This window comes from Grampus griseus (assembly GCF_964374135.1).
Source record: "Grampus griseus genome assembly, chromosome: 11".
NCBI lineage: Eukaryota > Metazoa > Chordata > Mammalia > Artiodactyla > Delphinidae > Grampus > Grampus griseus.
The window spans coordinates 54,097,323-54,122,936 of NC_139005.1; the positions used below are offsets into that span (position 1 = coordinate 54,097,323).

The following is a 25,614-nucleotide window of genomic DNA, read 5'->3' on the forward strand; positions in this document are numbered from 1 at the left end:
TAATTCTGGTCTTTAATGAAGACCAGACTCAAATCATTCTTGGGGAAGCCACAATAAAAATTTGTCCCCAAAGTCCCAATGTATCAACACTTTCCAGTTATGTGGCATGTGCTTTTAGGAGTATCTATCCCTTCATCTCTGAAGTGGAGGAAATTTTATAATAGTTTGGGAAAAAAATGTGTTAGCAGTTGACAAACTTGGGTTCTAACACTAGTGCCTCCTCTACCCTTACCTGTGGCTCTGGGCACGCCACTTTGCTCTTTTCATCGCACTGTTCTCACCTATCACATAAGCTTGCCTTGAGTTATTGGTTACTGTGGATAACCAGAGAGCTGGATGACCATATAAACATGAGGCTTCCCCAAAAAGTTCATTTAGTGCATGAAATATTATTGATGGTAATAATGAGATTGAGGTCATCATGGAGGTGATCTGGTCAAATCTCTACCCAGTGCTGAAAGCAGCACCCACACAGACGCTAGAGCCAGAGTACTTACCTTGTCATGTCTTAGCTGTGTGACCTTGGGCAAGTTAATTAACCTCTCTGTTACTGAACCAGATTTGTTTTACCTGATGCACAGCAAGCCAAAACACTGAGTCACAGAGGTCAGCAGCCAAGCAAGGAGAAAGTTCCAACTCCCGCCTCACAGGCCAGGGGCTCGGGGTATTTATGGGATAAGGAGTGAAGTTGCAGGTCGGTCCTAAGGCATGGGGAACGTAGGGGAAGATGATTAGAAAAAGGGGCGGTAATTGTGGTTCTGCTCAGGCACAACTAAGTTCCAGGCCTCTACAGGTTCAAACACGGAGGTGCTTAGCACCACCTGAGGGTGGAGTTTTTGGCCCTCTGAGGTCAAAAGGTCACCCAGCAAACACTCGCGCATGCGCTGTTGGAGGGTCTGTGGGCCTACCTGGTCCTAACCAGCTGAGCTCCAGCTAGACACAGCTGACTCCCAAGTTCCCTAAAACAATTCAGGCAAACGTCTTATTGTTTAGGCTGCTGCTGCTTGGAGGACATGCAAGTCTTAAAAACAACCTTGATTAGTGAAGGCAGGTGAAATGGATTTGACTAATAATTACCCACAGTTTCATTTCTATGCTTAAGTTTCTTCATCTCTAAAATGGGACTAGTAACAGTATCTACCATGCAAGATGGTTGTTAGAATTACATTAGTTCACAGGGTTAAAGTTCTTAGAATACTGCCTCGACATACTGCTTATATGTAGGTATTAGCTATTATTTTGAGGGTTCTCAGGTAGCTGAGGTGTTACCACTATTCTCTGAGAGGGTGCCTCAGACTTGGACCCCAGGTCTAACTCAGGTCTAGGAAACCCTCAGAACCAGAGTTAGTCTAGCATCTTTGGGTTTCCCTGATTATAGCAGGGCTATAATGAACATTATATAATGAACCAGACTCCTCTGAACTCTCCCTGTCTCAGACCTATTGATATATCCAAAGGGGACCAAAAGTTGTTTCTCAGGACTTGGTTTATGGAGACCTGGAGTTACAGGGTCCAAAGATGCAGGAACAGCCCATACCTCCAAGGTGTATGGGACCTTAATGTCCAGGGCTACTTAGTGAACTGGGGCATGGATCATTCCATATCTTGTTGGTGCACCTGAGTGTCCCTCGCCTTCATCTCTTTATAATATCTCTTTAAAAGCAAGATAATAAAGCGAAAGGGGTGGGAGGAGGAGGGTTGTCTTCAGAATTTTGCATTTTATTTTAATGACATGTGCTCCTTAGTTGGAATTTCAGCAATCTGTACGCAACATCAGACAGAAGCCAGTGTACCAATCCTCTCCATAGATGAGACAACGGTTAATAAAGCTGGCCTCCAGAGCACACTATTTATTCCTTATTTATTATACCTTATTTTCTCCTTGAGTGATTGATAAATCCTGTCTACAGACCACTAAGAAAGGACGTGATGGGGGAATCTTTTGGAATTCCAGGCTTTCCTGACCTGTTATTTCTTAACTATGTCTCACTTTTAGCAGGTCATTTTAATGAGCTTTATTGCAAAATCCTTAGATAAGCAGCTTTAAGAATTGTGTATGCTTTTGAAACCCAGAGGTAGCAAGGCAAACATCTGGCCCTTCCATTACTTCTGGCTTCTCGTCATTTCAAAGACCCCTCTCTTGGGCTCTAGATAGGGCATCAAAATAAACAGTATCTGCCCCTGCCTCTCCGTGGCACCCCCCTCAGCTACTTCTGGAAACCACCTCCAAACTGGTTGTTTCAGTTTCTGTTTCTTCCCCCACTCCAGTCTCTCTAACATTCTGCAGCCAAATTGATCTACATTCCTTGCTTAGCACTTTTCTCAGGTCACTCACTGCTCGGAGAGCTCCAGTGGTCCGGTGTTTCCATCCACACCAAGTGGAAACTCTCCTGTCCGGCTTCCACTGTAATCCGCGACCCGGGTGGGTGCACCTACTCTGCCGCCCGCCTCTTGTTTTCTGTCCTCCTCAGTTCCAGTCTCTACTCTTGGGGCTGCTGCTTCTGAAGTACTGATTCCCGCTTCTCTGCCTTCTCTCGAATCGTTCCCTTGGCCTGGGAGTGCTTTTTCTTCTGCCTAAGAGAAGCCCGCCCATTTTCTGGGGCCCAGATCAAATTCTATCTTCTCTAGGAATCCCATTCTGACTCTTCCAACAAACACAGATTCTCCTAGCCCTCTAGAGTTATATAGTATCTAGATCCCATAACCTACACTATATAGGACTTATATATATATATATATGTTATCCTCTGTATTGGTTAGGATCCGGCAAAACAAACATGGCACAATCAGAGTTTAATAGACTACGTACAAGAGTATGGGTGGGGAGAAGAGAAATCAGCAAGGGAAAATGAAGGGCCATGGAGCTTGCAACTGCAGGAAACCCTTACCACCTGTAGGCTTGAAGGGGCAAGGGGACTGAATGGTGTCCAGAACTCCAAGCTGTAGCTGTAGGAAAAGACTGTCTGATAAGAGCTGAGGTCAAGGGACCTGGCTGGTCTGTGGCAGGCTGGCATGGGGAAAGCCAGGGAAATCAAGAGCTTGATCTCATTGTCCTGGAGCCTTGGGTCTCTTACCGGAAACTTCCATTAGCTAAATCCACTTGGAAGCCCGTGGGCCTGGGAGCCCATTGATGCCATCTATAAAGTCCCGTGTAGCCCAGAGCAGGGTGGGGAAGGGTGGATCTGAGGGGCAAAAGGAAAACATGCAACACATGCTCTTTACTGTGGGTTTGAAAGGTTTCCTGGAGTGTGAGTTTTCTCCCAAATGAGACTCACAGAATAGAGACCATGGCTTGTATTTGGTCAGCTTTGCCTTCCACAGTGCTTAGCTCAATGCGAATTAGGAAAGGTGTAAAAATGCATATACATTGAGATTGTAAAAAAAATAAAGGGTGTGCAGGGTTGGTTGTAACCTTCCACTCTTGGTTTGGTACCTTTTGAAGCATCTAAGCCTTGGTTTCCCAACTCACTCAGAGTAAAATTCAAATTCCTTAACGTGGTCTTAGCTGTCCCTCTGACCTTATCCCTGTGACTTCCCAGCTCTTGCCCACGTCACTGCTGCAGCCACCTGCCCTCTTGCTGTGCCCCAAATGTTTCCACTTCAGAGCCTTTGCATCTGCTGGGCCCTTTGCCTGGAGATTTCCGCGTGCTTTTTACTTCTTTCGAGTCTGCTAAAATGTTACCTTATCAGAGAGGCCTTCACTGATGACCCTAAGTAACATAGTACCATCTCCCATCTCTCCCTATCCTCTTACATCATGTCATTTTCCATATAGTACTTACTTATCACCCTCTGACCTGTGATATATGTATTGTTCATCACTTGTCATTCTCCTTGCGCTAGAAGACAAGATCCATGGAGCAAGGACTTTATTTGCTTTGTTCCAAATACCAAGATCAATGCCTGACATGTAGTAAGAGCTTGATAATTGATTATATACGTACATGTATAGTTTTCCCCCACTATTTGAAAGTACAGCATTCCTTTGAAACCTTTCATAAGCTGGAATGGTGTCAAGTAAAGAAGCAATTACCTTAGGACTCATCTTGCTAACAAATGCACAGAATAAATGGAGATAACTCACAGACACTCACAGACAAGTTCAAAGCTAAGGTGGCTTGATGCGGAGCTGCAGTTCCAGGGGAAAGGGCTTGGTGGCGCCACTCTCACTGCTCGTGTGTGTGTGTGTGTGTGTGTGTGTGTGTGTGTGTGTGTGTGTGTGTGTGTGTGTGTGTGTGTGTGTGTGTGTGTGTGTGTGTGTGTGTGTGTGTGTGTGTGATGCCTCTATATGGGACTCACTGCAAAACAAAGGCTGAATGCTATTTTTGCTTTTCGCCTTTTTTGTAAAAATGAAAATCCTCTTCGGATTTCTTTCGGTTAAGGAAAACAGGTCCTCTTGTAGGTCTTTTGTAGAAGTGGAGTCCCTTTTCACTGTTTATAAGCATTTTCATTGTTTATAAGTTTGAATGTGGATGTTTGCTCTTAGCCCATCTTTGGCTAAAATAATGTTCCATTTCGTATGTTTTTTATTGAGTCTGTGCTTAGGTAAGCCAGAAGCAATGGCCAGTGCAGCTCTCATGATGCTCATAGAACAGACCTCTCCTTCCCACTGGCCCCTTCCTAGCTTCTAGATGGCATTACTTTTGGTTAGAGTGTCACCAAAGATCCCAAGACCTGGAACCACAGGTCCTGTCCCCTGCTGTTATCTGGTTTGCAAAATCGCACATTGTTTCTCTTACAGCAAACTTCCTAATAGAGTTGCTCTTAGAGTTGCTGTACTATTTTTACTCATTCACTCCCCGGCAGGTTCAGGGTCCAGTATGATGGCCGGTGCCCTGGAATCAGCTCGCTCCTGGCTGGTTGCTCACAGTGCAGCCTGGTGGGCCTGTCTCCCGGGGGCTGACTGTGTGATTTGAGCCAGTGGTGTGGCAGGCCTTGGCCTGGGAGCCTGCTGCTGGGGGCCCTACCTAGTGATGGCCCTCCTTATCCCTTTGAAGCTCCTGGACACACCAGGCACTGCTCTGCTGGCGTTTGTCCTGGTGGTGTCAGAGGCACAGGTCCCACTGGGCTCTTCAACACAGTACTCCCCACATCCAGGATATAGCCTTCTCTTTTCTCTGCTTACTACTTTTCTGTCCTTAGCATGCAGCTGGAAAAAGCAGATGAACTACCCCCAAGAAATGCTGGACAGTATCCCCAGCCTTTCCAGATACCTAGCTCACCTAGGGGACAAATGCATCTCTTCCCTACCCACCGCCCCCAGGATTAAGGAAACTGGCTCTGTAAGTACCCTGACCAGAACACCACCAACCTACTCTGACACTTGTGATCACCAGCTCTCTAGTGGTGATCTGACAGACATTTCTTCCTGATTTCCATACCAGCAGTGGCCACAGAGGCAAAGGCAAATACCAGTGGCCATTTGGGTATGGCATCCATGCCCCCTACATCTGAGGAGTTACATTCCTAGACTTCAGGCCATATGGTCTTGATGTTCTTCTCTAGGTGGTTCTGGACCTTGGTGATGGATACATGGAAGATACCATCAGTAAATGGGATCCTTCTAAGGGGCATTAGGCCCAACTTACAAGTCTGTTACCCAAAATGAGGCAGTTCCTTAGTAATTTACCTTAGTTGTTTTAAAAGACTTTGTACTTTGTTTTCACATTTCCACAGCTGGTGAAGTTTCAGATAATTCTTATCCCAAATATCATCCGTATCCCTAACCTTATAAAGATTGCAGTACCAACCCTCCCCCTGCCACTTCGAGCTTCCTCTATTCTGAATTGCTTACACTTCTCCCAGAGTACACTAGGCTTTCTTCTCCTTGGTGCCTCTGCACATCCTATCCTTCTGCCTAGAACGTCCTAGCCTGGCTTGTCTGACTGGCAAACTCCCAAGTCTCTTTAACATCACAGCTCTTTTGAGGCCAGTCACCACTTAAGTAGAGCTCATCACTCCCTCCTGTGTGCCACCATCGTGCCTCCTGCATGCCTTGATTTCTGCCCCATCACATCATTAAGGGTCTTGCCTCTCCCACTGGATTGTGATTCTTAATAACCATTACCAGAGCCAGGGATTATTTATTTAAATGTGCAGCCCCCGTACGAATAGTGTCAAAAATATGTTAGGTGCTTACAGTTTATTGCTTCATTGAATAAAAGAATGAGGTCCTAACAGATTACCCAGCTGAAGCCTCACCCACGACATCTGATGATTCATCCTCTCCCCTAGGCCCAGCACACACTGAATTCTTTGTAAATGTTCCTGGGATAAAGAGATTAAATGAGTGAATATGTTTTGAAACCAGCAATTTTCTTGTTCATTTCCAATTTTCTCTGTGATCAGTACTTTTCTCAGTGAAGAATCGACTTCCTTCCACAAGACTCCATTCTGAATTCCCCAAAGTTTCTTTCTTTCTCATCCTGCTACATCCTGCCTACTTGTCATTTGAAGCTGGATTTTATAAATATTCAGAACAGATGGAGTTTTTACAATGGGCAAGAACCAAAGACCAGACTCTTACTAACTGAATGGAGCCCCCTGAGGTTACTGTTAACAGCAACACAACTCTGATCTGGTTATGAGTCATGACGATTAAACATGATAGTATTAGTGAAAGGGTTTTATACAGAGATTAATGTAGTATAATTGATAATGATGCATTAGAATAATAGAGTTTGAGGGTAATAGCTACTAGAATTCACCCAGTTTATTCTCCTTGAAAGTTCAGGGAGTGCATTTGTACATTTTTCTATTTGACATTAATACAGGTTGAGGCCATCAATATTTAATAAAATGAGAGAAATCCGAGCAATTGTAAATACTAATTTAGAGGTCAGCAAGAATATAATTTTGAAAGGTGTACCATTTATAATTAAAATAGCTAAAGATATTAGACTAAATGCAAATTTTCCTCAAGGTAAGAAACCAAAAGATAAAAAATTGAAATTGTACTTATCGTGTCATAAAACAACATATTAGGATAAGTTCTCTAAACAAGCAGTTTTTCTTTGATTAAAGTTAATGATTCATTGTGTCCCTTTGTTTACAAAAAAGTCAGTGTTCCTTTTCCTCATATTTAATGTGGAAATTAATATTTCTAATTTGGATTTCACACACTATGACTTCCAGTAGTTAGCATTTTTCTTATTCATGAAAAAGCAGGAGAGTATTTAGCTTCTGTTGAAGTAAGGTAAGAATAATTTGAGCGAAAGCTGGGTCCCGTTATATTAAAATTGAATTTTTGGCTTCACATTTTTCATCTAAACATCAGTTGTATGGAACACTCATTAAGAAAAGGAAGACAGTATGAAAATAATTGTTTGAAAGGGAAGGAAGGAAAAGAGGTGTGATGTTTCTTAAAAGCCAAGGTAACACAGAGCAGAGTGAGATTAAACTGAGTCAGAAAATGAGTTCTAGCTTCAACTCTGCTGCTAAGTAATCCCTTTTCTTTTAGTTAATTCTGAACACTGAATGTGTTTCCCCACGTGAATTTGAATGTGATCGTCTCTGATGACAAGCAAGGGGGAGTATCTCTTGCTGGGACCAGATCAGGTCATCACTCTTCTTTGTAAAGGTTTATTATTGGATTGATTGTTTCACTGTGTTTCTACTTTATTGGGAGAAGGATTTTTTAGAGGGACATATTACTATGCACAGTTCTACTCTTTGCCACCTGTTCCCTCTGCCAACACCCTCAGTCCTTGATGCCCCTGTAGGAGCCCTGGAGACTCTTGAGAGGGCCACACTGTAACTCTGAAACACTCATTTTGGGGCATTTGTATTTAGCTGAAGGTGATCTTGCTGGGAGGTTGCTATGACAATTTGCAAACGGTAGAGGCGACGGTCCCCATTCTGATTTGAGTCTGCACTAGCTCAGGCCTGCACACTTGGTCCAGCCAGGGGCGGCAGATACACAGGACAGATCATAATGGACCCAGGTTCGCAGGAGAACTTCAGAAACCAGGCACGTCTGGAGAAGAAAGTGCAAGGCAAACTTTCGGTTCTGTCATCCGGAATTGCCGGGCTTCCCCTCGCCCCACTCCCGTTGAAGTCACAAAACCTGTGACCTTTGGACAAAGACATGTGCCACAGACGACAGGACGCGGGTGTGAGATGGGCAGTAGTTCTTCAGTCTGCAAGGGAAAGAGAGGCTGTATATGGCAAATTCAAAGGACAGGGAAATTCTCCGTGTCTTGGATGGGAAGGGGAAAGAGACTTGTGTCTGGGGAGGAGAGGAATTAAAGGTGTCGCTCGGGAAGGTGTACCTCTCCCAGTGGCCGCGCAGGGGAAAGGCTCGGAGTTGTAAGGAAATGGGAGGCGTCTGTGATGTTTATTTTTGCCTAGCAACCCACAGCCAACTGCTTCCCCGGCAACCATCCACACGCGCCTCTCTGCATCCCCTTGTCCTAGAGACTGGAGAGCGGTCACTTGGTGTCAGTAAATCAGGGAGGGGCTGTGTGTGGTGGAGGTGGAGGTGGGAGGGCAGCCCCCTCCTTGGCCCACACTCGGGGTCCCCAAGCTAAGGCGCGGCCCTCCAACGGGCTGGACTTTCCTTACCGAGGTGACCCCCGGCACAACTAAGTTATTTACCTGATCAATTTGGGAGAGGAGGTGCTTAAGCCACTGGGACCCGGAAGGCGGTGGGGGGGCAGTATTGTCTGTGAGCAGCCATCAGGTTCGGAAAGCTGAAAATGCATATATGGTTGGGGGTGTGCTCGGAAGGGGAGGGGGGTCTCTGCAGCGATTTCGGTGGGAGGGAAGCAATGGTAGGTTGCGCTGCAGGGAAGGGGTGGGGTGCTGCAGGGGCGGGCGAGGCCGGGGAGGGGAGAAGGCCGTTAGCAGGGGCAACCGTGCAGAAGGCCGGAGGGGGAGACCAAGGGCGAGCGGAGGCTGCAGAGTTTTCGGGGGAGTGGAGGGGTGGCTATGCCGACGACTGGGGTGCGTGCTGGGGAGGAGTGGGTGGGAGGGACTCCGGTGGGCGGCTGGGTCGGGGAGGGTGTGCGCGGGAGTCTGTGGCCGGGCCTGGGGTGGGGTGGGGAGTCCGGGGGCGGGGCCTGCCCGGCGGCAGAGGGAGCGGGGGCGGGGCTGCCCTTCCCGGCCGCGCGGTGCGCGGGCGCCTGGCGAGTGTGCGCGGGGGCGCGCGTGCGCGGGCCCGGGAGGAGGCTCCCGAACCAGTCGGCCGAGGCGGCGCAGCCAGCTCCCCCGCGCCCTATGTGAGGGAATCGGGGAGGCCCGCGGCGCGCCGGGGAGGGCGAGGCATGTGCACGGGCCGGAGGGTGCTGCGGCCGCCCGAGGAAGAGGAGGACGGCGGCGGCGGCGAGGAGAGCGGGGGGCTCGCGGCGGCGGGCCCGGGCCGAGGGGATGCAGCGGACTGTGTGTGTCTGGCTGTAGCTGACGGGAGGCGGCGAGGAGGCGCCGGAGATCCGCGAGAGGGGCGACCAGGAGGCGCGGCGGTGGCGGCCGCGAGAAGTAGCAGCAGGACGGGCGGCGGCGGCGGCGGCGGAGACGGAGACGGAGACGGCAGCCCTGAGATGCATTTTCCTCTCCAGCGGCCATGTTAACCAGGAAACCTTCGGCCGCCGCTCCCGCCGCCTACCCGACCGGTAAGGAGGCCCGGGCCTCGCGCCGCCCCGGGCGCGCAGCCCCGCGGCCCCCGGGCCAGCCCTCGTGGCGCGGGCTCCCGCTACCAGCGGGACCTCGAACAAAGTCTGCGCCGCGGCGGGGCGGCGCGGGGTCCCCCGGGCGGACGGCGCGCCCTCGCCTCGGCTCCGCTCATTGTTACACGCGAGCTCCGAGGCTCCTCCGAGCCGGCCGGGGGCCGTCCCGGGCCTCCGCCGCCCGGGACTTGGCGAGGCGGCGGCGCCCGGGTCGGCATTCCAGCCCAACTCCAGGCCTGCGGCCTCCCGCAACGTGAGCCGCCGGCCCGCGCCCGGCCCGGCTCCACCAACGGGTCGCGAACTCGCTTGCGCGCCAGGGGCCCGACTTAACTTTGCAGCCGCCTGAGCCCCGCCCCGCGGGAGTGCCGGGTGTCTGCGTCCCCGGCCTCCTGCCGCTCCGGGACGCCCGCGTTCACGGTCCCCGGCTCTGCCCCGGGGAGAGCGGGCTCGGCAGCCTGGAGGGGTGGGGCGGGGCCACCGGGTCCGGGTGACTTTCTCCCCCTTGACCCTCTTTTGTCTCCTCCCGCGCGTGGCTGCCAGGCCGAGGAGGGGACAGCGCCGTTCGCCAGCTTCAGGCTTCCCCGGGGCTCGGTGCGGGGGCTCCCCGGAGCGGAGTGGGGACCGGCCCGCCCTCCCCCATCGCCCTGCCGCCGCTCCGGGCCAGCAACGCTGCCACCGCAGCCCACACGGTAAGACCCAGGCCGCGGGCGGCGGGGGGAGAGGGGCGGGAGGGGTCCGGGGCACAGGCACCCGGACTTGGGGGATAATGCGGCCGGGAGAGGGTAGAGAGATCGAAGTGCGAGTGTCTCCACGCCAGTGGCCTCTCCGGGACGCCGCCCTCTGGAACTTGAGCGAGCCCAAAGCTGCAGCCACAAAGGAGGATTCGTGGCGTGGGCCCCTCACTTCCCCTCCGGAGCCCGCCCACCCCTGCGCTCCTCTTCCTCGGAACTTCCTCCTGGTCGCTTTCCTTCTCTCTTCGCTCCCCACCACCCCCCCCTTTTTATTCCGTCCTTGCTTCCTCGAGCTCCTTTTCCCTGACCCGATAAACATCCCTGCCCCTCCACCACCACGTTGGGTAGTGGGTATTTATAGAAACAGATATGTGTTAGGGGACAGCCAGGCCGTCCTGCCCGGAAAATCGATGCCCCAAAGAGCATCCCGGGCCTGGCTCTACCCAGCAGGGAGCACCGACAGTTGTCCTCCGCGTGTGGAAGCATGTTTTACGAGTGCTACAGGTTTGAGCACAGCAGAAATTGTAATTAACATTAACAAAAATAAGAGCCGCAGCGGCAGTCAAAACAACGCGGCACCCCTGTAGGATTCTGCAGTTGGATATTATTGAAAAGAAAAGGGCCAGCTTTGCCTCGGAAGGAGGTGGGAAGGGATGGGCACCTGACAGGTGCCGTGGTCCCTCAGAGGGCCAAGAGGGAACTGGGAGCTCGGCGCGGGACTGGTGGCTGCAGAGATCAGCAAGCTGGGCTTGATTTCAGTACGTACGTTTTCTCGCCTCCCAGAGATAGCCCTTGGATGGTGGCTGACAGCCTAGGGGAGATGTGCCCTGGAGGAGTTGATGGCTTCCAATGTCTTGTTTACGATCCGATCTTCCAGAGGAACTGCCTAAGATGGTTCTGTATGAGGGGTGCTTGCTAAGGATATGGCTTTGGTTGCCAAGTGAAAGTTAAGTTCTTGCAGAAAAGGCCATTTCTAGCCTTCAGAGGAGCAGCTCTGAGGGTCATGTGTTATGGGGAAACTTGTTTATGGGGAGAATTTATAAGCGGATGGCTAGAGTGGAATATTTTCTCTTAGACCTGGACATCTGTGCACAGTTCCCCAGGAACATGTTTTCTTCTTATATTTTCTTTCTCTCTCTCCTCCTCTTTCTGTCTCTCGTGACACATCTAGACCCAGGGGCTAAGAATTCACTGCACAGAAGTTAACCAATCTGTTGCGCTGTGGTTAATGGAAGAGCATCAGTAGGCTGTTGATTCTGTGTGTTAGAGTTGAATGTTCTTGTCACAGTGATGTTTTAGTTGAGAAATTGCCATTGGGTTTAGGTGTTTCAGTTTGGTTTGGAATCATCTGACAATTTGGAAAATATAACATCCAGTTTTTTTCCATGTGTGAATGTAATCACATGAATTGGTATGACCTGGAAAAGAAATACTACTTGGTTTGCATCCGGCTTCCAGTTATATAAGGGTGGGCTTTGCTTGATCAGAGCCTCTTTGCAACTGAAATATGTAATGAGATGACAGAAAATGATACTAGAGGAATAGCCTGTGGTGGAGCAGAAATGAGAAGATGTGTGGGTGCTTCTCGGGACTCCTAATGATGGTGCTTGTATTTTGCTGTGGTATCTACCAGATTTACCTGTGTTTAACTTACCTAAACTTCAGTAAACTGTTGATCATTAGAAGCTTGGTTTTGAAAGTGTGAATTTGGGTTTTGGTTGTTCTTTAGTTTTGATTTTATTTGCACAGCATTGCAGACTTCCTCAAACAGGCAAGTAAAAGGACCACAGAGTTTATCTGGTTCTACTCCTTCATTTTACAGATGAGGAAAGAGTCAGACAAGTGAACTGGTTTGGTCAAGACTCCTGAGCCAACTCCTATCAAGGCTGGAGCTAAAGCCCAGGCCCTCCTGAGTCCAGCTTTAACACACTGCTTGACTGCTAATTCTAGGAAATTGTATTAGTTTTGTTATAAATGCAAGAACCTTAGCAGATCCATGTGTCCATATGTCTTTCAGGTTTTTGTAAGCTTTTAGTTTTTAATTTCACAGCAGTTACAACTAGGAATAGCTATTTTTGAATGGGTGGGGGGAAGGGCATTACGGAGAGGAAAATAATCTCGTTGTGTTTGCCCATATTTTCTCTTGTAAATGATGCAGTAGGTAGATAAACATATGACTATAGGGATTATAAACTTCGGAATTTATCTAGTGCATTGCCCTTTTGAACCCTATCTCCATGGATATATTATACTTAGTCATTTTATCTCTGTCCTAAAAGTGTACCCAATAACTATTTTGATTCCTATTAGTTTTTTTTTCTTTTTAATGTTGTATGGGAGATATTAATGTGCTTATTTTTTAAATTGTGAAATATTAGTATTGTATCACTTTCATAACTGTTTAACATTTAAAGCACTCTCCAATTACCGGTTTTACCTTTATAAGATAATAGGAGTCAAAGAAGAATGAATATTCCCATTTAAAAAACAGTAATGTTTGATAGAAGAAAAAGACATTTGATTCAGGGCCACACAGACCGTCAGTGTGTTTGAGGAGGAGCTAGAATTCCGATCTTTTTGGACTCAGTTCTATTCCCATAACACTATACAGCATTTCTAAGATGACTTCAGCAAAGTTTTAAAACTCCCAGAAATGTTAGCACAGTGAAGTATGTGCTGTTTTCCCTTTTATTTCTGGAAGAGATTAAAACTACTAAATTGACTAGACTATTGTTCTTACATAATTTTTAATGCTAAAATGTGTCATGGTCAAGGAGGGCTTTTGGAGGTCTCTCTGCTTCAACCCATACGTTGTAGGTATCTAACAATTACATTCATTCAGTATTTTTAAATTTGAGAGGCACTGTGCTGGGTAGGCATTGGCAAATAGGTAAAAGTGAGTGAGAGGTTTTAAACATTCTTAAGTTTATGGTGTTGTCCTGGCATATGTCTTGTGGAAATGTTTTGGCATTTCTAGGGCTTTCTTCCTCCCTTTTTATAGATCAGTCAATTGCGCTTCCGACCTGGGTTGTGATTGTAGAGTCCCACAGTGTTTAAGACTCAAAATCCTCCTTTACTAGAGCCTCTAAAATGAATCTCCCTAACACCTGGAAAGTTTTTAAGATTCCACATGTCACTTTTAGGTGTTTAGTTGATCTCTTCTGCAAGTACTCTTTAATGGGCTGTCATTTGCTTCCAAGTCTCTGCCGATGCAATGCAAGCCTAACATCTTGTGACTTGGGTCACTGGAGACAAGTCCCAATTCCCTGGGTGTTAACTTCATGTTTTCTTATGAAGGTACAAAGGTAGTTCTTAAGAATAACTCAGAGATGTGAGAATTAGTTCTTCCACTCAACAGAAATTGACTGAGTACTTCCTGTATGTTGGGTTTATGTCAATAAGGACTTAAAAAGATAAGAGGTGACCCCACCCTGGAATTGTTCACAGCCAGGTGGGTACATCAGGTGTGAAAACAGGTATGTAAAACGAAATAAGTGTTTTAATATATCAGTGCTCTATGAGCACCCTGGAAGGGAAAGGGACCATTTCACAGAAGAGGTGAGAGTTGAACTGTGCATTGAAGGGTGAGTATGAGTTTACCATGTAGTCCTGGTTAGGAAGGAGATTCCAAGCAGCATTTGGAAAGGGCAATAACTTTAGCTCTCCTTTACTCAATACTATACTAAGCACTCTATATCTTTTACCTTATTTAATCCTCCTAATGGCCCTAATGAGGTCGCTTTGTTACCTTCTTTTTACAGATAAGGACACTGAGGTTTAGAGAGATTAAGTAAATTGACCAAGGTGACACAGTTAGTAAGTGGTGGAGCTGGGATTCATTTCCCATGCATCTAATTGAAAGTCCCTGGACGCCTAACCATTATGAAACATAACCTCCCCAAAAACAGAGTGTAAAAGAGCGTGGTGTCTCCATGGGTCTTGGGGAATCCAGCTTATTCTCGGAGAGAATATGACAGTGGTGGGTGACACTGGAAGGACTCGGGTCATATAGGCTCTGCATTTGAGAACCTCATGTTCTTGCCTGTGAGGTCTCATATTATCTGTGGAAATGGGGTGCCTGTGTGGGCCTTAAGCAAAAGCAAGGGCAGTGTCAGAGTGACACTTTTCAGTGGTAACTCCAGAAGCACCGTGGAGAGAAGAGACTTGAGGAATTCTAGACTTAGAAGCAAGGGGACATGTTAAGAGGCTGCTTCGGTTGTCGCAGTGAGAGACAGCAGGAGTGTGAGGTGAGGCAGCGTGGATGGAGGGGAGTGGGGTAGATAGGAATGACGGGGCTCCGCGGTGACTTGGGAAGGTGTGGGAGACGTGGAGACAGAGTGATTATTCGGGGGTGAAGCCTTTTGTTGACCAGAAATTGAGGGTTGTGGGAGGAGGAAATGGTTTTGGTAGAAAAAGCGTGAGTTGAGTTTGAGTTGCTTGTGGGAAAGGTAGCTGATCTGGAGTTGGATACAGGGGGTCTTGAGCTCGGGAGACATAGATCGGGCTCCTTTTAGCTAGAGGTGTACATGGGGCGGATGTCAGCCCCTGGGGGGTTGCTGGAGCCCTGGCTGTGGTCATAGTCGACCAGGGAGAGTCATGGGAGTGAGAAGCCTCCAGCCACTTGAGGCTTGAACCCTGGGGAACTCTGGAAGCCTTCTTCGTTGCTGTTGTGGAGGAGACCAAGAGAAGGTAGTTGGAAAGACAGGAGGTGATCCAGTTAATTGGCAAACTCTCTTTAGTTCTAGTCACTCAGCTTTTTTTTGATGATATTTTGAATTATGCAGAACATTAAAATTGCTCTTGCAAAAATAAGTTGGTTTCTGAAGCTCAGAACGTTTTACTTTGTCCTCTTTTTAGGAGTTCCTAAAGCCCCAACGTTAATTTTGTCCCCAGTGAAGCCTCATGCTTTTTGTAGCATGTATGCTGGTAATGTCGGTTTTTCTTCTGAAATCTCTCCAAGCTGCCCTGAAGAGAATGGTTCTCTAGGAGACATATATTGCTAATTTCAGGTCCTTTTATGCCCGGGTGCTTGAAAGACCGTAGTGGAGAGGAGGAGAGGTTCAGAGACTGAGGCTTGGGAACAAAAATCCATGGACAAGCCTGTACTACTTTGTATATACCCAGGGCTTCCTAATGCCTTTATATGAACTGCTTTGCTTTGGGCATAGAACGAGGATAAAATAACCTGTCCAGCTACCTGACAGAAGATAAGTTCACTTAGCGTGGAATATCACCTGTGAGTTTAATAAAAGGGTTCAACTAGAAGTCTTCCAGAAATCTGAGAAATAAAATCTCTCAATGAAGTCATACTTCAGAAAGGCCCAGGTACTATACTATATTCTACTTTGTTTTAGAAGATTGCAGAGAGAAAGTGCAGGCCTCAGATAGTCCCTGTGCCTGCTGTGTGTCAGTTAAGGAAAATTTGAAGGTCTTGGTCTCCTAGTAAGAAGGACTTGGAATTTCATTTTATAATCTAGGTAGTCCCAAACCACTTCCTGAATTATATTACATACACAGAGCACTTCTACGCCATTTAGTGACACGTAAAGCCCGAGAGGTAGGATTTCGGAGGAGTTGATGGGAAAAGTACTGATAGTAGAGGACTTCAGCTAGTTGATTGTAAGCTCCTGAAGGGCAGGGACTCTGCCACATGTGTGGTTAGACCTCAGCTGACACTGGCTGAAGGAATGAGTTGGATTGTGAGAGGCAAGTTGATCTTTAAGCTTTCATGTAAAAATCATCTAGTGGGATGCTTTTAAGACTTGTGAGTGATTGTCTGAGGCTGGCAAGACTTCCTCACTGGGAGGGGATCCTGGCTGCAAGTCCTCTTCTACCCCTCACCTCTTGGCCATAACAATGCTTGTAAGAAATCCCCAGTAGATTCTCAGTAGGAAGGCTGGGGCCCCTTGGCCTATGCCGTCAGTTTTGTTCAGACAGGAATGTTTGTGGATGGCATGTGTGCCCGAAATAGAAATTGCTACTTTGTATTCCTTGTCAGAAAGCTGAGTATCCCAGCAGCCTGGAGAAACACATGTCTTGAGAGAGCCAAGCCATTGACCAAAGGAAGGCCCAAAAGAGGGTGGCGGTTGGCTTGTGGGGCTGAATGGCCTTAAATGGTCATCACAGCCAGTGAAGCCCAGAAACTTAAAAATAGGTTTGGGGTTTACAAGATGCTACAGAGTGCATGTCTACATGGGAATCTTTCCAGCCTAAAAGTACAGTTTTCTTTGCTTCTGGATCATGCACTTTCCTAGGTGTAATTAGTTCGATTTTCAGGTAGTGGAGAAGGCCGAGAATGAAGACAGTAGTGTTCTCAGAATAGAGCTAAACACTGGAGAAGGAGTAGTAAACAAGACCGGCCTGGTCCCTGCCCTCACGATAATAGAGAAGCTACTAAGTGAAGTGTGAAAAATGTTATGGTCTGGGGGCGGGAGAGCCAGTAGAGTGCCGACGTGTTCATGCTTTTTCTGTGTCCTCTTTCATCTTGATATCAAGTATGGGCTGCATTGCACCTCTGTGATATCCCAGGCCCTGTGCTGAATCTTAGGTAGAGAATGACGAGCAAGAAGCATGGTCTCTGCCTCCACTGAGGACTTACTCTAAGAACCCTGAAAACACGTACAGCAAACTCTTTGTTACGTGTAGCAGCTGTGGGGGTCTTTTTCTTCCGGATCCCAACTTTGATCGCCTTCCCCAGCCCCCCAACCTCTTCTGCCTTTACTTCTGTCTGAGGCTGTCCACGTCACGTCCGCTCTCCCTGCCGGGGTGTTCGTGAGGTCCCTCCTGCGTGCACAACTCTTTCCATTTAAGAAACCTGATTCTGGCTGTAAATTCAAACCAAATTGGATTTTGTAAAGGTGAGGGTGGGCGCCGATTTATAAAATATCCCTTTTGAACAGCCAGACCTCTTCCATTCTCTTGATGTTCCCTTTCTGAATTACAGATTGGCGGCAGTAAGCACACAATGAATGACCACCTACACGTCGGCAGCCACAGCCATGGACAGATCCAGGTTCAGCAGCTGTTTGAGGATAACAGTAACAAGCGGACAGTGCTCACAACACAACCAAATGGGCTTACAACGGTGGGCAAAACGGGGTTGCCGGTGGTGCCGGAGCGGCAGCTGGAGAGCATCCACAGGCGGCAGGGGAGCTCCACCTCTCTGAAGTCTCTGGAAGGCGTGGGGAAGGTGAAAGCCATCCCCATGACACCCGAGCAAGCGATGAAGCAATACATGCAAAAACTAAGCAGCTTCGAACACCATGAGATTTTCAGCTACCCTGAAATATACTTCTTGGGTCCAAACGCAAAGAAGCGCCAGGGCGTGACAGGCGGGCCGAACAACGGTGGCTACGACGATGACCAGGGATCCTACGTGCAGGTGCCTCACGATCACGTGGCTTACAGGTACGAGGTCCTCAAGGTCATTGGGAAGGGGAGCTTTGGGCAGGTGGTCAAGGCCTATGACCACAAAGTCCACCAGCACGTGGCCCTGAAGATGGTGAGGAACGAGAAGCGTTTCCACCGGCAGGCGGCCGAGGAGATCCGCATCCTGGAGCACCTGCGGAAGCAGGACAAGGACAACACCATGAACGTCATCCACATGCTGGAGAACTTCACCTTCCGCAACCACATCTGCATGACGTTCGAGCTGCTCAGCATGAACCTCTACGAGCTCATCAAGAAGAACAAGTTCCAGGGCTTCAGCCTGCCTTTGGTTCGCAAGTTCGCCCACTCCATCCTGCAGTGCCTGGATGCTTTGCACAAAAACAGGATAATTCACTGTGACTTGAAGCCCGAGAACATTTTACTGAAGCAGCAGGGTAGAAGCGGGATTAAAGTGATTGATTTTGGCTCCAGTTGTTACGAGCATCAGCGGGTCTACACGTACATCCAGTCCCGTTTTTACCGGGCCCCGGAAGTGATCCTCGGCGCCAGGTACGGCATGCCCATCGACATGTGGAGCCTGGGCTGCATCCTAGCAGAGCTCCTGACTGGTTACCCCCTGTTGCCTGGGGAGGATGAAGGGGACCAGCTGGCCTGTATGATTGAACTGCTGGGCATGCCCTCCCAGAAACTGCTGGATGCGTCCAAGCGAGCCAAAAATTTTGTGAGCTCCAAGGGTTATCCCCGTTACTGCACTGTCACGACTCTCTCAGACGGCTCCGTGGTTCTCAACGGAGGCCGTTCCCGGAGAGGGAAACTGAGGGGCCCACCAGAGAGCAGAGAGTGGGGGAATGCACTGAAGGGGTGTGACGATCCCCTTTTCCTTGACTTCTTAAAACAGTGTTTAGAATGGGATCCTGCGGTTCGCATGACCCCTGGCCAGGCTTTGCGGCATCCCTGGCTGAGGAGGCGGCTGCCAAAGCCTCCGACGGGGGAGAAGACGTCAGTGAAAAGGATCACAGAGAGCACTGGTGCTATCACATCCATTTCCAAGTTACCTCCACCTTCCAGCTCAGCCTCCAAACTGAGGACTAATTTGGCACAGATGACAGATGCCAATGGGAATATTCAGCAGAGGACAGTGTTGCCAAAACTTGTTAGCTGAGCTCAGTCCCCCGATGCTGGTAATTCTGAAAGATACGACATTGCTGAGCCTTACTGGGTTGAAAAGGAGTAGCTCAGACCTGTTTTTATTTGCTCAATAACTCGACTCATTTGTATCTTTTTGGCACTTATTTTAATGTAAGAAGGTTGTTTGTTTTGTTTTTATAAAATACATGGGGACAATGCTTTAAGTTTTTATACTTTCTGAAACTTTTTGTGTTCTAAAAGTACGATGAGCCTTACTGTATTTAGTGTGGCAGAGTAATAAACATCAGTGGCAGGCCATTGATTACGTCATGACTGCCGCGCATCTACAGATTGGTGTCAAAGACGTTCACTATGTGTTCATGGTTCATAGTATATTCTCCCCAAGGTGATTGCCTCTGAAGGCCCCCCCTTCTCTCTCCACGCTTCAGGTTCATGCACAGGTGCAACCTGTCCTGCTTCCGTTTTCCATAAGTTACCCAGGTGGTAGTGATGGTGGGAGGAGAATGGTCAGGATGAAAATGATATTCTAAGAAAAACTGCACCTTAGAGATTTTTCCCTAAAATAGTGCTCAGAGACAAAATAAAATCCCCACAGTTGAAATGCCCAGTTAGCATTCTGACATTCTAACGGCCGGCCAAGCAGACCTGGTGGATGAATGGAAACGTGTGTTCCTCCAGATTCTCCAATGTGATCAGCGAGCTGTTTTGCAAAGAAGCCTTGTTTAACAAAATTGGTTTTGCACCTAAATTTAGAAATGTATTACATGAACTGTTCCTCCCCTCTCTTTGCTCTTCTCCCTGCTGTTCTTCTTTCACCACACATCTGTTGCTTGCATTTAATTCCTTTTTCTTCCTTCAAATATATATCCCAGACTCCTGATACAGAAGAGAGACATTTTAGCTGTGATTATGACCATCTTTTCATATTCCACTTTAAAAAAGAACAGCCTAGCTACTTAAGGTGGGGATTTCCATAGTTCCAAAGACGGTTTAGCAGATTAGACTGAGTTCACACTTTTCACGTGCCACAGTAAGGTTCTCTTAGCCTGGGAGAGCATCAACTCTTTAAAAAGAGAGAGTTGAAAATCCTCTTCGTGAACAGACGTCATTGTGCTTGTTCAGCAAGGCCAATTTTAACAACAGATTCGAAGGAGGAAAAGTTCAGCCTCAAGTGAAATGGTTTGATTTGCTCTATGCATCATTAGAAGAACCACAGACATTACATTCCTCTGTTTTATTTTACTTTCGTTTAGATTGCACTGATTGTTTTTGTGGGAATGACACTTTACCTGGAAAAGTAACTGAGAGTTAGGTAAAAGAATATTTTCTCCTCTGAATAATAATTATTTTCACAGTGAAAATTTCAGTATTTTATCACTAATGTATGAGCAGTGGTATATATCAATTTCAAGGCACGTGGAAAAAATTTTTTAGTATGTGCAATTTAATATAGAAAGATTTCTGCCTGTTTGGACAATAGGTTTTGGGTAGTATAAATTAGGATAAATACTCTTTTATATGCACAGATATTATTGTATTGATTGCCTGTAAATTGATTTACGAGTACTTAAAGCATGGTCCCCAGCGAGGCCAAGAAAGTTTCCGGTTAAGTTCTTTTAATATTAATCCTACAGTTTCTCTTTTAAGAAAAAAAAGGTAGTTTTGAACAAAACACTTCACTTATCTTGAGGCTTTGTCAGTTGATGGTGGAGAAAAATGCTCAGGAACTATTACAGATATTTGCCAAAAAAATCAGTAATAAGATTAGCTTATTAATAAGATAGTGGTGTTGATATTTGCTTTACTATTTAAGGGTGTCACTGATAAATTAATTTATACTTCTGTTTCTAGAAATTATAGCTTCTTTCCCCTAGTCAAATTCTTTAGCCTGTTGTACACATTTCTGTGTAATCTGTGGAAGTGCAATAATGTTAGTAAGTTGCATTTTAAATGATGCTCATGTGATGATACCCCCCAATCAGTGGCTTATAGAATTTAAAGATTGTGTATTTATTATTAAAATTCTGGCTTAAAGGCATAAGAAGCGGCTTTGTAAAACCACAAGCCTCCTAAGATGGTTAGCGTCTTTAAGTCATTAAAATAAACAAAACATTAAGGCTGTTTTCCCCTTCCAGTGTTCCTCTTCCATCGTATCCACTCTTGAGAGATTTTCACTTTTAGTTTTAAATATATGAACCTGAGCCTGCCATTAATATGAATATCCCTATAAAATGATTATCCGTGTGAAAATTTATAAATGGGCTAATACTGCTTGTCTTCTCCCTCACCACACAAAACTGGTCCTTAAGATGCCAACAGTGCATTTGTGACTATCTCTATTCACAAATGTAACCGGAAACTTTTAAGCCAAACTATAATGTGCAGCACTATTGGGGCTCCCCCAACACCACACCCCCTAAATACAGGGAAATTTCCCTTATTCACAAGAGCCGCCATGTTCAGTGTTTAGTGATAGAGCTGCTTTTTAATTCTAGCTTAGCTATAATGTCAAAAAAACCCAACAAAACTGTTGCATCCTTGTGATTTTAAAACACAAATGAAGGGCTCCGATAGGCTACTAGGAGTTGGCTTGGAAACAGTCCTTGGTCTCACAGGTTACCATTGTCTAGGGATGTCTGAGCTGTTTTCAGATTTAGGAAGAGCACAGTGTGGTCTTGTCTTCGGTTGCGGTCTCATCTGGCTCCGTTTCTTGCACCCCCAGAGCGTGCATTACCACTTAAGTGTATTGCTACAACAGTGGAACAACAGTGATGGAAGACAGTGTAGATTAACAGTAGAGGAGAAATTGTGCCCTTAGTGATAACAATGTGCCTTTTGTTCTGAATGCCATGTTGTAGGGCATGCATTTTTTGGCCTCTTTAACTCTTTGAATACTAGATGGAACCCACCTCTGCAAAGATACATCTGTCTTAAACATCCAGTTACTTACAGGCCTTAATAGAAACCATAAGGCGCGCGTCATCGTCAGGCACCGAGAAAGGTAACCACTGGTTAGTTACACAGGGAATTCCTATGTTTAAGGGGTTAAAGATGGTCTTTGTTGTATCTTAACATCAGACTGATTTTTTAAACGATATTTTTTTTTGTTATGCTAACACTAGACAAAAATCAACTGTATTTGTAAAAATTTACCTCAAACCATTTAATTTTATAGTGTGATTAATCCCAGGGCATTTGGTATGAACCAAAGTGCATTCCTTTTATATGTGCCTGGCTCTAGTAAGGATGGCCAGGGATTTTTACAATTTGGGTGCAAGGCACTTAAGCCACTTTTAAACTTACTAGGTGGTTTGGAGTCATGTGGAAGGACTCCATCAGAATGTTAGGAAACACTTTAGGCATCAGTAGCATTGGGCCATATTGGAATCTTCAAAGTGTGAATTATTTTCAAGAGAGCATTCATTTTTGTAATTTTTTTCATCAAGAATATTCTGGTAAGCAGAAGACTTTAAACAAAAAACTGATTAGGTTGGTAAAGGTTTTAATATTGCCCAACATAATGCTGTGGTAGCATTAAAAAAAAATAGTATTTGTGAACTCTGTTTCTTAGGGGCTTGTACATCTCTCTGCTATGGACATAGATAAAATGAATTGTAACTATACTCAGCTCAACTGCTACAGTTATGTCTAGGCAGTGGCTTGGGTTTCTATCGAGCAACAACTTAGACACGTGACTGTAATATGCTGCAACTGTGTGTACTGAAAATATGTGAAAATGGTTGAATGTGGACTGTGTATATATGTATGTAAAAATTTCTGTGGGATGCTGCTCTCGCCACTTAACATGAAATATGTTCTAGTGGATTTTAATCCTAGTGGCCAGTTCTATGATACTGTATGTATTGTACAGCTGATGACAGGAGTAAGACTGTTCAGTGAATATTTGTTAAATTTTATTGTCGTGGCCAGAGATAATTTCAGAATAAAATTTTAATGTCCTACCTTACTTTTCTCCCCTTTTCTAACTATAATTTTACTCCTGATCTATTTCTGGTATTAGTCTTGGTCTGGTAGCCTGGAGAGAGTTTAGAATACAAACATTTTTCAGCAATCACTGATTTTCTTTTATTAGTTCAATATAAATGTACAAATTCCAAGTCAGAAAGACTAAAGTTTTAATAGGTAACTCTTTCTTTTCTCAGGATATTCTGTTCTTCTACCTTTAGTATTTCTGTGTTAATTTTCCTTTTTAGAGCCTCTGCTATGTTCTCTATCGTATAGATCTAGTATCTTGCTAGAACTTCAAAAAAACACTTTTTTTAACCAAGTTGATAGTTAAGCTGTTGGAGCAGAGTCTAAATTATTTCCCACCAGTCTTCATTCTTTCCTGTACCCAAGTCCTGGTAAATTACTCTTCTGTGCTCTCACCACCTCCCCCATAGGCTTTTTAATGCTTATGCTTTTGCAGTTCTCCTACTTGGTGGTCTCTTTGGTTCACATTTTTGGGAGTTTTAGTGGCTCCTCTAGTCATGGCTGGATCAGAAAATAAGGCCTGTGAACTGCAACTAGCTCATGATTTGTCAAGTTCAGTTAATACCAAGCTAAGAGTTTACTCACAGATGACAACAAGCAGATGCTCTGGAAATTTGTCAGACATGTGCAGGGATATTATGTCGACAAATATTTCCCACTTGTGGAAAGAACTACCTCACGTTTTTATTTACACCCCTCCTGCCACCAACAGTCAAGGAATTACTTATTGTGGCTTCCTGCAGCAGAAGTGGGATTTGCTAAAACAAGGGCGTACTGTAGGGGTTCCCAATCCCAGACTTGGTTTTATCATAGCCCAGGTCATAGACTTTCATAATTGCTTCTCTCGCTTCTCAGAGTTCTTACCCGGTGAAAAAATACCAACCAACCGAGAAACCCAATATATTTAGATATAAATTTTTAAGAGATGTACATTATGTATAAGTTGAAAGTTGATGCTAAAGCAGCAATTTAAATTTAAAATATCGTCCAGATCTGGCAGAGCAGATGAGAGTTCCCCACTCATTCTCTATCACCAGATCGTCTCAAAGCTCTTTCTTAAATTGATGTATGTTACATTCTATTTGAATTTCTGTGCTCTTCCCTTTTGGAATAAATAACTACACAAATAAATATTCTTGGAACCTCAAAGTTGCCTTCAAACGAGCACTGGCAGATGTTCCTAGCTGGCATTGGTATTGGTCTTTTAGAGAAAAGGGAAATCAGTTTATTTTCTGTTTTGGAAAGAGAGCGTTGAGAGAGAGATTTGAAGAAAGGGTATTTGTGACTTTTCATTGTTGTTTTAAAAAAGCTTGAATTACACTGCGTTTCCTTTGGGCCATTAGGCAAATAAACCCTTGTCATTAGTGATGCTTAACACCTTCCAAAATGAAAAATGACTTGCCAGTGTGTTACACATACATAAGAAAACTGCATCTTACTGCAAAGGATTTGGTTTATTTGTTTTGACTTTCTCTTAGTGTTTTACTGTGGTCATATCCTTAATATCTGCGCTACATTTCATGTATATGGGGGGGAAGGGACATAATTGCCATTCCTTTGCATCTCGAGGAAGTTTAATGAGCAAACTAATGAATTAATATTCATTCCTCCGAGGAAAGCTGACATTTTAGGAGTATTAAGCAGCCATCTATAATAGGGAGCAGCAGGATATATAATAACTCTCACGTGTTCCAGGGCATTGCTCCTTATGAAGAAAGCTTCCCAGATCTCATGGTGTTGTATGAACATCAGTCCGGCCTTCTACATCCCTGTGAGCTATAATTACCCTCATTTGATATTTGAGGAAACTGAAGTGACTTGCTCCAAAGTGACCTTGCAAAAGCAGTTTGGGCCTCAGGTTGCAATCAGATAAAGAACTTTGGTCTTGGACAGTAAAAGAAAATCCCTAATTGTACATCACAGCCAAAAATTTAGAAAGGGGAGAAAATTTGAGCTAGCAGTGGGCATTTCTATTATTTGAATAAATTGTATCGGTTTCCAGGAATATTTTTTAAAAGGGGAGAGAAACTACAAAAAAACTGAGAACTAGAGCATCTTAGTCTCTTTTGGCTTATTTAATAACTAAAATGCATTTTGTACACACCCCTCAGTTAATTTAAGACAGAGGGACTTATATTGCCATATGTGGGGAGATTAATTAACTGCAGTGGTTTTATTCTTTAGTTTTTTGTTCTTAAAATATGCTTTTTACATTTGAATATATGAAAATATTTCTGACTTGTTACTAAATCTCAGGGATTAAAAGTTAAATTTTACTGACTGTAGCAGCAGGTAAATCTCTTAAATTCAAACTTACTCAGGCTTCCTCTCCTTTGCCTCCCTCTTTAAGAAAAATAGAATGCCGGCCAGGGAAATACATAAAAATTAAAATTCCAAATACAATTTTAAAATACCAAATTGTGAATAAATCAATTTTACAAACAGAAATATTGTGTCTTTCCTTGCTTTTTATCCCAAATTATTTCCCCTCCTAAGTTTGAGGAGTTTTAAGTATCTAGACTATTTCTTGTAAAAATTGTGTTATTTGCAAAACAAAAACGCATGAGCAGGCTTAGGTCATTTAAAGTAAGAGCTTATTGAATTGCTTTCAGTTGTCTGGGGGGAAATGTGATTAGTGTACAAGCAATTTGTGTACAATGTGATTAGTGTACAAGATGTACAGGAAATAA

The 25,614-nt window shown here is 45.5% G+C and overlaps 1 protein-coding gene and 1 long non-coding RNA gene across 2 annotated transcripts; one reads left to right on the top strand and one right to left on the bottom strand.

Annotated features, from left to right (window-relative positions):
* Positions 1–7,850: 7,850 nt before the first annotated feature.
* On the bottom strand, positions 7,851–8,690 carry LOC309829585. Its single transcript, XR_014297417.1, has 3 exons — positions 8,596–8,690; positions 8,073–8,138; positions 7,851–7,975 (listed from the first exon to the last, which is right to left on the bottom strand). It is a non-coding gene; the product is annotated as an uncharacterized lncRNA (long non-coding RNA).
* Positions 8,691–9,486: 796 nt separating this feature from the next.
* Positions 9,487–22,885, top strand: DYRK2 (dual specificity tyrosine phosphorylation regulated kinase 2). The gene is made up of 3 exons (XM_082665574.1): positions 9,487–9,608; positions 10,203–10,351; positions 17,337–22,885. The coding sequence occupies exons 1-3, from the start codon at positions 9,560–9,562 to the stop codon at positions 18,942–18,944; spliced, it is 1,806 nt and encodes a 601-aa protein (XP_082521700.1). The 5' UTR covers positions 9,487–9,559; the 3' UTR covers positions 18,945–22,885.
* Positions 22,886–25,614: the final 2,729 nt, after the last annotated feature.

Excerpts from the sequence above, each read along its gene's own strand:
- DYRK2 (XM_082665574.1), top strand. The coding sequence starts at position 9,560 with ATGTTAACCAGGAAACCTTCGGCCGCCGCTCCCGCCGCCTACCCGACC. Across the intron at positions 9,609-10,202 it reads TCCCGCCGCCTACCCGACCG|GCCGAGGAGGGGACAGCGCC; the intron begins GTAAGGAGGCCC and ends CGTGGCTGCCAG. Across the intron at positions 10,352-17,336 it reads CTGCCACCGCAGCCCACACG|ATTGGCGGCAGTAAGCACAC; the intron begins GTAAGACCCAGG and ends TCTGAATTACAG.